At 36.7% G+C, this 12,067-nt stretch overlaps 1 protein-coding gene across 1 annotated transcript in view; it reads left to right on the top strand.

Annotated features, from left to right (window-relative positions):
• Positions 1-4,890: 4,890 nt before the first annotated feature.
• Positions 4,891-12,067, top strand: part of LOC105540006 (ELAV-like protein 2) — a 123,888-nt gene continuing 116,711 nt past the window's right edge. The window contains exons 1-2 of the mRNA XM_011980504.1: positions 4,891-5,068; positions 5,346-5,443. Of these exons, the coding sequence (XP_011835894.1) occupies positions 5,417-5,443 (27 nt within the window). The 5' untranslated portion in view covers positions 4,891-5,068; positions 5,346-5,416. The remainder of the gene's footprint in view (positions 5,069-5,345; positions 5,444-12,067) is intronic.

The following is a 12,067-nucleotide window of genomic DNA, read 5'->3' as shown; positions in this document are numbered from 1 at the left end:
AAGAACTGTCAGTTGTGGGACTTTAAAAAAAAGAAAAAAAAAGTCCTTACAAACCCACTCCAGGTTCAATAATTTGAGCAGATCATCCAAACTCAAAATGGTGACCTAGTCATAGGTGCATGGGCGGACTCTCAGAAGAGTTTTTTTTTACCTGAAATTCTTCAAAATGACTGACATTCAGGGTCATATAATCAAGGCAGATTTTATTTAAAAGCAGAAAACCACAACAATCATGGCAGACATGTCAGTATCATAATATTCGGAACATTCAGCTAACTATGGCTTAACTAAAGAGCAGTTTATTTTTTCATATACAATAAGATGTCTAAAGGTCAACAGTCCAGGACTAATTCAGCAAGTCAAGTTTGCTTTCAGAAACCTGGGTTCTTCCTATCTTCCTTCACTATCTTTCAGAGATTGGTCTTCAACTGGTCCATAACTGCAAAATGGTTGCTCTAGCTCCAGATATCACATATATCACATAGGAAGAAGCAGGTAGGACAAATGCAGCAAAAAGTGGTGGCAGTTGTCACTATTAGTCTTTAATCAGGAAAACAAAAGCATTTTCAGAAGGTTCCTTAGCAAATATGTATTTACATTTTTTCTTTCTTTGAGACAGAGTCTCACTCTGTTGCCTGGGCTGGGGTGCAGTGGTGTGATCTCAGCACATTACAACCTCTGCCTCCTGGGTTCAAGCAATTTTCCTGTCTCAGCCTCCCAAGTAGCTGGGATTACAAGTACACACCACCATGCCCAGCTAATTTTTGTATTTTTTAGTAGAGATGGGTTTTTGCCATGTTGGCCAGGTTGGTCTTGAACTCCTGACCTCAGGTGATCTGCCCACCTCGGCCTCCCAAAATGCTGGGATTACAGGCATCAGCCACCACCCCTAGCCGTATTTACATTTAGTTTGCCATAACTATGTCAAACAGCCACTACTAGATGCAAAGAAAACTGGGAAATGAAATATTTAAATTTCCAGTCTCTAAGTTAGAAAAAGACAAGGAGGGAGGAGGTTAAGAATTAACATCCAGTGAGGCAAATTACAATATCTGTCTCAATGGGACTGACATTTTACTAGGCAGTATGTTTTTACACTTTGTATCATTAAATCATCACAACTGTAGGAGCTGGTCCTTGTTCTTTTAATTTTACTAAAGAAGGAAGTGTGATCCACAGTCATTAAGAGAATTGTACAAGTCACCCAGTTTATAAGCATTGGAACCAATTTCTATATGACTCTAGAAACTGCTGTCTAACTTGGGTAAAGAAATCTTAACAGCACGCAAACAAATGCTTTCTGAAAGACGAAGTATTGAACTTGCTTTTCAAAGGCAGCATGCAAGACAATCTTTAAAATCCTTACGAATTCTTGGACATGATCTTGTTCTTACATGTAGCAGAACTTGTTGAGAACTTTCTAAAAGGATAGCCAAGGTCGCTTGGGATGAACAACTGTATTCCATTAGTCACTGAAGCCCTTATATGACTTTCAACATTCACCCACTAGTAGGAGATTTATAGACAGTGAGTTACTTATTTAATACTTAGCTTATATATTTTCCAGACTTGGTTTGCTTGTATTGATTGCAATGTAGTCCTTGATGTATGCCAAAGAAACTCTTTTGCCCTCAATTTTTTCCTGCCATAGATAATGCAGAGCCTGAAATATATCACATCTATAATCCCATTAACAAAAATAGGAAATAGAACGTATTACCGTGTTCAGATATTAAACATCTTTTCCAAGTGGTACTAACACTGTCATATAGGTTATTATGGAAGAGGCTAGAAACTTTTGGTAGGACAAACATTTTTGCAGGACAGTAGTTTTTAAAAAACATATCTAAAGTGTTTTGGGGGGCTTAATATCTTTACCTCCCAGAAAAAAAATGTATTTACATTTAACTGTATAATTCTGGCCAATTTGGTACAACTGTGTTCCACACTTGGCTCAAGTTCTCCTTATTAAAGCTGAGTGAGTTGGTAAGTCTTAATAATCTCCAATGGTATTAACTTTTCCCAGGTGCAATCTTATGTACCACAAAGTTAATACATTTGGTGCATAAACTTATGGGAGCTGTTTTTATACATCTTAAAATTTTCATTTGTTAAAAGCCCGGTGTCTAAATTTATGGTTCAATTACTTAAGTCTGTTTTTCAAAGTTTAAAGAAAATATCTTTCATCCATTAGTTAGCATTCCCATTCCTTCCATTTTCCCTGACTAAATAAAGTTCAAGGTTAGAGAAGTAGACAAGAACAGAAAAAAATGAACTTAGTAAAGTGGCTATCTTCCAGGATGCCTACCACCATCATTGAAAAGTCCATTGTAAACAAACAAACTTACCCGGCCAGCTAATGAGCTACTTTTTCAAAAATAATCCTAGTAGTTTTCAATCAAGATGACATATTCCAAGAAAAGTATTTAGTATCTTGCCCACCTAAGTTTTAAAGAAATGGAGAACTTTAATAATAAACTTTTATTATGATTACAATTATAACATACTACAAAATCAATTAACTCTCTCCACTCCCAACTATTTTATACTTATCTTTTTCATTATGCAACTTTATTACTAAAACAATGTAAGAGGAAATGTTTTGACAGTTTTCAGATGCCCTTACAAAGAACTATTTACATAAAAACAATTATTTTGCTAATTTCATACAATTATACATCATATATAATTATCTGTAATTCTTATTTTTACTCATTAAGTTATATCACTGAGGACTTCTTTTAGGCAAGCTTAAGTTGGTGTTACTGTTAGTAAATTAATTAATTAGTCAATTAATTTAGATTTCTCACTAATTCCAACTGGCCTTCTCTTGCCCCCTACCCTTTCCTTTATATTTAATTCTAGGAAATATGCGAACAGAAGTCTGGTACTACCTTCAAAACATACAATTGTAAAAAGGTGGGAAAAGCAATTGGTTAAAAAATAAATAAATAAATGAGAGGACACTTCTGAGGCCTTGCAGGTTTATGACCTGAAAGAACCACTGAGGTCAACACCACAGTGTTCCTTTCCTTTGCTGAAAGCTTTCTGACAAGGTCTCTCCTTCCCATCTATTAAAAGCGGTTTCTTATTAGAGGCAATTAAGAGCTAAAGGTTCTTTTGCCTTCCCCATGGATCAGAAGCTCTTTGAGGAGTGGCATAAAATCTTTAGTGCTATCCCATGGCCTAGAGCAGGCTGCACAACCTACACAAATTTTAACTGATTAATAAATGGCTGACATAAAAAGGGAGAGATGCTTCATTAGACATAAATACCCTGTTTACTCTATGCTTCTTGCTTTCTCTTACTGCTATAAGACACCAATGATAAAAACATAGAAGTCTATTGCACAGAGTCAGAGAAGTGGTGCTCCATAAACTCTAATAAACATAAATAAATGGCATCCACGCGGTTCTGCAGAAATCGCTCAGGATGTCTGGAAGGTGCTCTGTAGCCACATGAAGAGCGTACAGCATCATAGTTAAGTTGGAAACGGGAGGCTGAATGTAAAATAAGTATACTTGTCCACATAGGGAAATAAGTAAGCCTTTCCTATAGCAGAAAAACCGATGCCTGTGAACTAGGTTCTTGGGACCATTAACAAAACTGAAAGGGGGTAAAATGTCAATGGGGTGGTGTCAGTGAGGTGGCAGTGAAACTAAGATCCAAGGCTGCCCTTAAAGGGGGGGGAAAGGAGAGTTTTTTTTTGTTTTTTTGTTTTTGCCTCCCTGGGGCAGCATGGCTAGCACAGGCAAGACTGGAGACGTGAGACGTGAAGAGATGGAGTGAGACATGAAGAGACTGGAGACGTGAGACGTGAAGAGATGGAGTGACGTGAAGAATGGAGTGAGACGTGAAGAGGATGTCGGGTCCGGAGAGAAAGGGAAGAGAGAGAGAGGCGGGGGTCTAGTCCCCAACGTGGTGACTAAGCTGCGCACCTGTGGGGCCGACGCTCTGAAGCGGGACGGGGGTGTTGGTCCAAAGGGGGACCCAATGGCCGGGGGAAGGAGCCCTCGCCCGACTAGAGAGTCTCCGACCCTGACACTCCCTGGCAGCCCTCCCGGGTGGGTCGGACTTTCTTTCGGTCTGGTTGCAGAGTTCTTCCCCAACTGGCTGCGCGCTGCCTCGATGCAGAACTTACTCCTGCAATCTCGGCCCCAGCCGGCGCCTCTAGGGCTGGTTTTATTTTGCTCTTCTCACCGTGCAGCCCGCCCCCGACACCATCCCGGGCACTGGGAGGAGCGCGGCGCACGTGCAGGCGGCGTCCCGCGCCTCACGAGTAGCGCTGAGTAGGCTACGCGTGTTGACCGGCAGTTGCAAACTATTGGCCAGTTAACGTCCCGCTCGCTCCTCCACCCAACTCCACCCCGTTCTTCTCGCCCCTTCCGCCTTCGTTTTTCGATTACTAGGATCTTCTTCCTTAAGTGTTTGGATAAATTCGCCGTCCGTAATCGGTTCAGTTGGAAATTACCCGATGGTTTTCGTACTTTTTTGAACGCTGACTGCAGAAAATGGCATAGGGAGGTGGGGGAAGAGGGAGGAAAGTGTGTGTGCGTGTGCGTGTGTGCGCGCGCGAGTGACAGGGGACAGAGACAAGAGATGGAGGGGGAGAGAGAAGAGAGAGAGAGAGAGACCCCGAGACCTGAGGGGAGGGCAGGGGGCTTCCCTCTCCTGGAGGACGGACAGAATGATACATACTGTCGTTAACAGTGTTGACCCACCCAGACCCCACCCTTCGGTTGCATCCATCATACAGTCATTACAAAGAGGTAGCGCTGTCACACTGCTTGCCCTGCTCCTGGGGCTCTCGGCTGGCTTAATGAGGTGCACCCAGCCGAGGCTATTGTGCAGCTCGAAAGAGGCAGGAACGAGACGGCAACGATCCTAGCAGCTGCTCGCAGCAGCCTCGGCTGCAGCAGCCTCGCAGCAGCAGCCAACCCCAGACCTCAAGTGGATGAATGCCTCTGGAAGTGTTTTCTTGGAGGAACCCATCAGGCAGTGGAAGACTGTGGCAGGGCTAGTGAACTTAGATGGGGATTTCCTCTCCTGCAGTTGAGCTGGCTGGAGGCAAGTGCAGTCACTCGGGTAATCGCGGGGATGCTGGGGGCGGGGGTGGTGGTGGTGGTGGTTTTAAGCCAGTCCACGGTCAAAAGGCGGCTTGGATCAATTTCCCCTCCAACCACTCAACTCGCCCCTTTACCTTTTGTTTTGTTAGTTTGGCTTTTCCCACCCCCACCCCCTCCCCGGTGTGTTCTGAACCGTGCTTCTTGCTCTGGGGTTTGATTGTGCATTTAAATGTAATTCTGACTGGTGAATGTTCTCTCCTTTTTGTTGTGATTACTAGAGATACTTTAGTCCTGCCTTCCCAGTTCTGCGCCCAGCACAAGCAGTTTTGAAAATTTAAGTGCAAAAAGCATGACAAAGCAATATGAGGTTGCCGTGGTAAGTGAACTTTTAAACCGAAAATTACCATTTCTTCTCGTCTGCTCGGTCTGTGGGTGGTTTGAAGGGGAATCCTCACACACAAAGGGTTGGGGGCTGGGAGGAGGGGGTGGTTAAACAACAACAAAAAGAAACCCGTAGAAACCAGTAGTGCTAATTTTGTTTTTCTCTCTACTATGGTCAGTGGACAAGTTCTATATTTATATGTTTGATACTCTTGGGATGGTCATAGGTAAAGTGGGTGAGGGTTGGCAGTCAGCAGGGGAGAGGTGCAGGGAAGGAAGGCGAAGGGAACTAGGTTATTGTCTGGTTTCAAAAGAACTTTGTAGCTCTGACTTCCTGAACTCGGCACATCAGCTGGGTCATTCCTGATCAAAATCCTGAAGAAGAAAAGAAACAATGGGGTCATCCTCAGCCACTACAACTATCTCTGTGTACTCTTCTGCAGTTAGACCATTCTTCCTCACACTTCCTCAGGTAGCAACATTTGAAGTCATTATTCTTAGACAAATTTTAAATACTAAATGATGATGAAATAATACATTTGCAAAGTTGTGGTCTTAAAAGGTTTGAGACTAGAGAAAGGAATTGCTTATTAACCCTTCTTCCCACTGCCCTTTCCTCTCCTCTCCTCCCTCTTCCCATTCATCCCACTTTTTAAAGTGTGCAGATTCATTTAAGAGTCCTTCTTCAGCATCCGTTCCTAATCCCTTTTGTCTTTAATAGGAGGTATATTCCAGGGATGGACTTCCGTGTTTTGCCTCTTTATCTCATTCATTTTCCAAGAATAGGTATCCAACACAGTATTTGTGACAATGTAAACAATTCCAAGTTTGGTAAAAGACAACCTTTGCTCTGGAGAATTCTACATTGTTTGGCCTATTCTGCACTTTTAAAAAAGGATTAATAGTGCTTAGTAGTCTTAAAAACTTTGAGTTGCCTTTTAACTTATCCAGGGCTGTTGCCATGGAGAGAACTGGGATGCCCTATATTGGAATGGACCTGACCATTCTCTGATGAGGCAAGGCCATCTAAGTTTTCTCATTTGAAGGATGGGATGGAAACAGAAATAGCCACTGAAAGGAATTGTTTTTTTGAGTCCATTCTTAATTTTCTTTTTTATGTGTGTAGATATAATTGCATGTGCCTGCATTTCTCAAGCCCTATTCTGAAATACTTTTAAATTGTAAACTTCCCATGATCATAGAAAACACGGGAAATAACTTAAAAAATGATTGTATTGCAATACAGCTTAATGTAGTTTAGTGGGCATATATTTTAATAACTTATTTTAACAACTGACTTATTTTTTGCCTATTCTACATGAAGTTACTGTAGTTCAACAGTAACTACCACAGGAAAGTGATACCTTATGCAGTCAGCTTCCAAAGTCATCACTATTGATTTTAGTCTAGCTGTTGGCAATAACCATCCTTAAAACAGTTTTTGAGAGCTAAAACACCAAAATGGTTAAACTACTAATTTGTTGGTACAAGAGGAATCAGTTCAGTAAAATTTGTGAAAAAAGAAGAGTTTATAGTATTTTATATCTTTGTATTAGCAAGAATTTCAGCTGAGAAATTTGCTTTTTCTACCCACTAATATCCTTAGACCACAGGCAGTCAGCTAGCAATGTTCTTAACTATATAATTAATTTTACATCATATTACTCAACTATCATAGGATTTAATTTTATAATTCTTAACTATACTAACACTAACTGGGGTTTTAAAATAAACATCTTGAACTATATATATACAGTGCTAAACAAAGAATTCATTATCTACTACTGATGTATAGATATTTATAAGTAAATATATGTCCTGTATATATGTAAAATTAAATTACTTTGACATGTGGAAAAAAACAATTTTATTCAGAGTTATTTTAATCATAATCTCAAACAAGCCATCAGATTTACTTCATTTTTACCTAAACACTGAAAATACTGTTTTAGTTGAAGTAATTCATTAAAAATTATTATTTAAAATAAGCTTGGTAATTGAAAATTATCTTCTAAATAATTAATAGTGCATGTAGTTTAACTGCCTTTAAAATATTTAGACTTTTTAATGCTATATATTTAATGCTATATATTCCTCATACTTTCCTCACCATAATACTGTGCCAATTTTAGGTTTGCTAAATATTCTTAACATGGAAATTTAAAATGTAAAAGTACAATTACCAATTTTTTTCTACAAAATATGAACATTTTTATCTTCAGTATAATTGCTTTTATACCAAAATTATAAACGTTCTATTTATGTTATTGGCACATTGGAAATACAGTGCTCATGTTCTGATATTTTTCTTGAAACTCAGTTTATTAGAATAAGTTTAACAAATAGCAGAAAGCTATAATGTTCATAAGCACAAAATTCTTAAGTGTTTTCAACTAAGCAATACTCTCATAGAAAGTCATTGCTTCCAATAACAGTGACTTACTTTAAGTGAAAAAGTATTCATGCATAAAGGAGAAAAGTGAGATGTACGAAGTGGTGGTGAATGGCAGCCAGGTTATCTAATGGTACATTGCAGGTTTTGCCTTTGTACCATATCCAGGGGATGCAATGTACCTGCAAGCATAAAAGCAAAAAAGAATGGCTGAAGTGACATTATAATTTTAAAAATGCAAAAATAATCTTCATTTATTGTTTCTAATTGGTATTAAATGTAGTGTGTATCCTATGTCAAATATACAATCTAAAATCTCAAAGAAGTTGACTTTTAATAGTTAACATGTGTTGTCTACCTGCTATGACTCTTAATAGTTAACATGTGTTGTCTACCTGCTATGACTCAGTCATGAATTTAATCATATATGTAAGTGCCTTATATGCAATATCTCAGCTAATCTTCACAACACTTTAGGTGGTAGCTTTTATTTCATCTAGAAACTGAGTACCTAAAGTAAGACAGCTCATGAACCATAAAGTGAGGATGTGAATCAAAAATCTATCTAACTCAAAAGTTGGATCCAAAGTCAAACAAAATGACAATCAAATAATAGAAAGATAAGATTTTAAAAGGCCTTCCACATAAAGCTCACATAATTGCCACAAATTCTGAGGGTAGGAATTGCCTGTCAATCTTGGCACTTTTGCAATACAACATTTTTGAAGAAAAAAGTTTCTCTGAAATATTTTTAACTGTACCCAAATTGGGTTTGGATAAATTAGCCTGGTTTGTCTGGTTATTTCTCTTTTGGGACATTAATTATGGAGAATTTATTATATTCTCGATTCTATTCCAAAAACAAAAGGAGAGAAAGATTAACTCAGTTATAGCGACAAAAGTATTTTAAAATAAATAGCAAAAATACCTACTAAATAAAAGGAAGACCTAACTGTACCCAATTTTCCTTAAAAAGGAACTTAAATAAGCAGAGTGATTTTAAAAATTTTAATGACTAAAATGGGATTTAATTTTTCATTTTCAAGACTTTTAAAATTTTGATTACACTTACATTTGGTAATGTAATAAAATCTTATGATTTTTTATAGGTAGCAAATCATTTGATATTTTTACGATAATATGTATTTTCTAAGCTAGGGTTTACTTTAATATACTTAATCAATTAACTTCTAATCACAGTGATTAAGGGGGATTTTTTAAACTGCCCTCATTTCGTGAACTAAAGAAACATGTAAGTGATACAGAAAATAAAAAGTTTTAAGTAGGGCCCTACTATATGATTCCTTTTTAAACATTAAAGATGATAGACTCTCTAGTAAATACAGAGAAAACATCCTTTCCCATCAAAATGCTCTAAGTTTGACCTTTTTTATTTATAAAATCTTTGGACCTGAGAGATTGGGACATAAATATTGCCTATTCTTGGGTTTGTTTATTAGCTTAGATGTGGAGTAGAGATTGTAAGATTTTATCAAGGTAATTCATTCAGCCTCTTTAAGTAACAATGAAATATGTTTAAGGACATCATTGACATTCAACAGAAACCTGCTCAATATTTCACTTTTCACCTGAGAAGAAATGAAAGCACTCAGAATAACTCTATCTGCACTATATGCAATAAATGGGCTCCTGAGTTGTTTTGTGTAAATCTTTCTTTAAAAATTGCCTTTTTTAAAATAAAAGCAGAGTGCTCACATGTTAAAAGAGTATTTGAATTAATGATCTTGTTACGTGAATGATTTAAAAAAATTGATACATCCATTTTATAAGTTTCAATTTTTTATAAAGTGAAACCATCCAAATTAATCATGTTTAAACCTCATTACTGTGAGAGTACTAGTAGATTTTTTTTAAGTCAGATAATTTTGGAATTTTAAGAACCAGGTTATAAAGGGGAGAATTATGAGGTTTGAGCATTTCAACCCCACAGTATGCTAGCATTCAACCGCTCTGTTTCACTTTGATCTTGGAAAAACCCCTGAATTTTTACCCCTCTCAAAACTAATTTTGGTTACTGGTCTAATTTTAAATAAAATTCAGGCCACGTTTTTTTAATAGCTAATAAAGTGTTCATATAATTTTCTGTTTCATCCCTTGATGTGGAAATTTATATTACATGATTATGTACTAAAATCATACAACCATCTATACAATTTTTCTTTCCATTCAAATTCATTAGTGCACAAATCTGTCTATATAAATGATGAATATATGTAACTATACATATAAAAGTTATGGTTATAGCAATATGAAGCTAAAAGGGGAAGTTATTGTTCAGCTTTAAATTTATGGTATAATTAATTCCTCAAAACATAATTTTATCTAATGATAAGAATATTAACTATTACTAACTACAAATCCAGGAGTATTTTAGGATAGGTCTTCTGGAGTCTATTTTCTTCTACCTCTCCATTATTGCTGTGTCATAACTGTACAAAATGATAATTTCACTTGGAAAACTGGTAGGCAAAATGTGAATTATGTTAAAAGTAAGAAAAAAAGAAAGGATCTTAAGGAAGTTCCTGCATAGGTCCTGGAATCCTTGAAGCTATGCACCACAATTATCCCTGTAAATCCTTTTGAATATAAAATCATCACATTTTGTGTTCAAAGTAAAGTTATATGTTGTAGATTTTCAAAGCCTCTCAGAGCATTACAGAAAGGGCAGAGTAACACAAGCTAGATACCGCCTCACTTGACAGACATTGACAAAGCCTGAGAAAGCAGTGTTAATGCTTTTAATTTTTTAAAAATAGAGATTATAAAGTTAATGAAACCTGAGGTCATTACCATTAAGAACTAAGAACTCAGCTTTTCAAGTGTTTTCAGTAAAAATAATTAACTATGGGATAGGTAGTTTAAAGAGCTGATTAACATTATAAATATTTAACAAAATCTAAAATACTACCATGATCCTTTGTTAAAGATAATTAGAGCTAAGATTGCTACAAAAATCTAGACTTTTGAATTTCTAATTTCTCAGTGCTTAATTTATCATTAAATCTTACACTGTTGTAGAGATGATATTTAATATATAAGTTTGATTCCTACCATGAATACCACATTTTGATGTCTTAGAATGCAGTGAATGATACACTTCATTCAGCAGACATTATTACATGCTTACTGGGTTAGGCACAGTGCTAGAACCTGATAATACTTGGCTGGAGAAGATGGCTGTGCTGTCAAGTAATGCATACTCTGTGTAAGAGATAGAGATGTCAACAGATGGTTATAACGTAGTGAGATAATTGGTATCAGAGATATGTAAAAAGTGTTTTTAGGAGCACAGAAGAAGCTATCGCTAACATGCCTGTGGTTGGCTTTAGTGTGGTGTTCAGGAAGGCTTCTCAGTGGCGGTGGAATTTTGCTTACTGACTTTTTTTTTCCATTTTAAAGAAATGTAACAGTGGCTCTTCAAATAATATATAGAAAGATGAAGTATATATTTTTCTTGTCTTTACATATTGATATGTACTTATAATGAGAGAGAACAAGTTTTCTGTGAGGATGCTGAGTTGTTCAAGATTCATTAGTGTAATTTCTCAGATACACTGCCTTTGACAAATGTGCACAGCCAGGAAAGCCTTTAATATATCGATTATGTTAGTGTTTTGTTGCTAGTAGCATAATGGATAAAGCAAAGGCCCCATTTTCATTCTTCTATGCTCTACCAAAAAAAAAAAAAGTATCTTGTAAACTGTGAAAGGCACACAAAAGCAGATATAATTAAATAATGTAAATGATGAGGGAGGTTGCCTGTAATCTGGGCTACAGTTAGAAAGGCGGGTGTAAGAAAGAGATTGTTTGAGAGGAAATGATATGATAATATTTTAAAATAGGAAACAGAGTTCTGTTTTATAACAATAGATTATCAACTTAAGCAATTTCACTTTCCTTTGTATTACTTTCACATCTGCAGTGGAGGAGAAGGGAAGTACTATTAATCTGAAATTTTCCTTATTTATAAGTAAGTTATACCAGTGATCAGAACAAAATTTGTTTCTTAAACTCCTAAACATGTGTAGTTTTACTGTAAAAAACCTTCACTTCAGAGTGATTAGTACTTTGTGTGAATATCATTATGCATTTTGCTCTCTGATATCTTGACAATACAGTTTAGCTTATTCCCTCTGGGATTCTCTCCTGGCAACAGTTTTTTATTTCCCTGTGTTCATTTTTAGGAAAATCCTCTCAACATTGTTA

This window comes from Mandrillus leucophaeus, unplaced genomic scaffold (assembly GCF_000951045.1).
Source record: "Mandrillus leucophaeus isolate KB7577 unplaced genomic scaffold, Mleu.le_1.0 Scaffold1043, whole genome shotgun sequence".
Classification (NCBI taxonomy): Eukaryota; Metazoa; Chordata; class Mammalia; order Primates; family Cercopithecidae; genus Mandrillus; species Mandrillus leucophaeus.
This window is presented reverse-complemented; position numbering and strand designations above follow the sequence as displayed.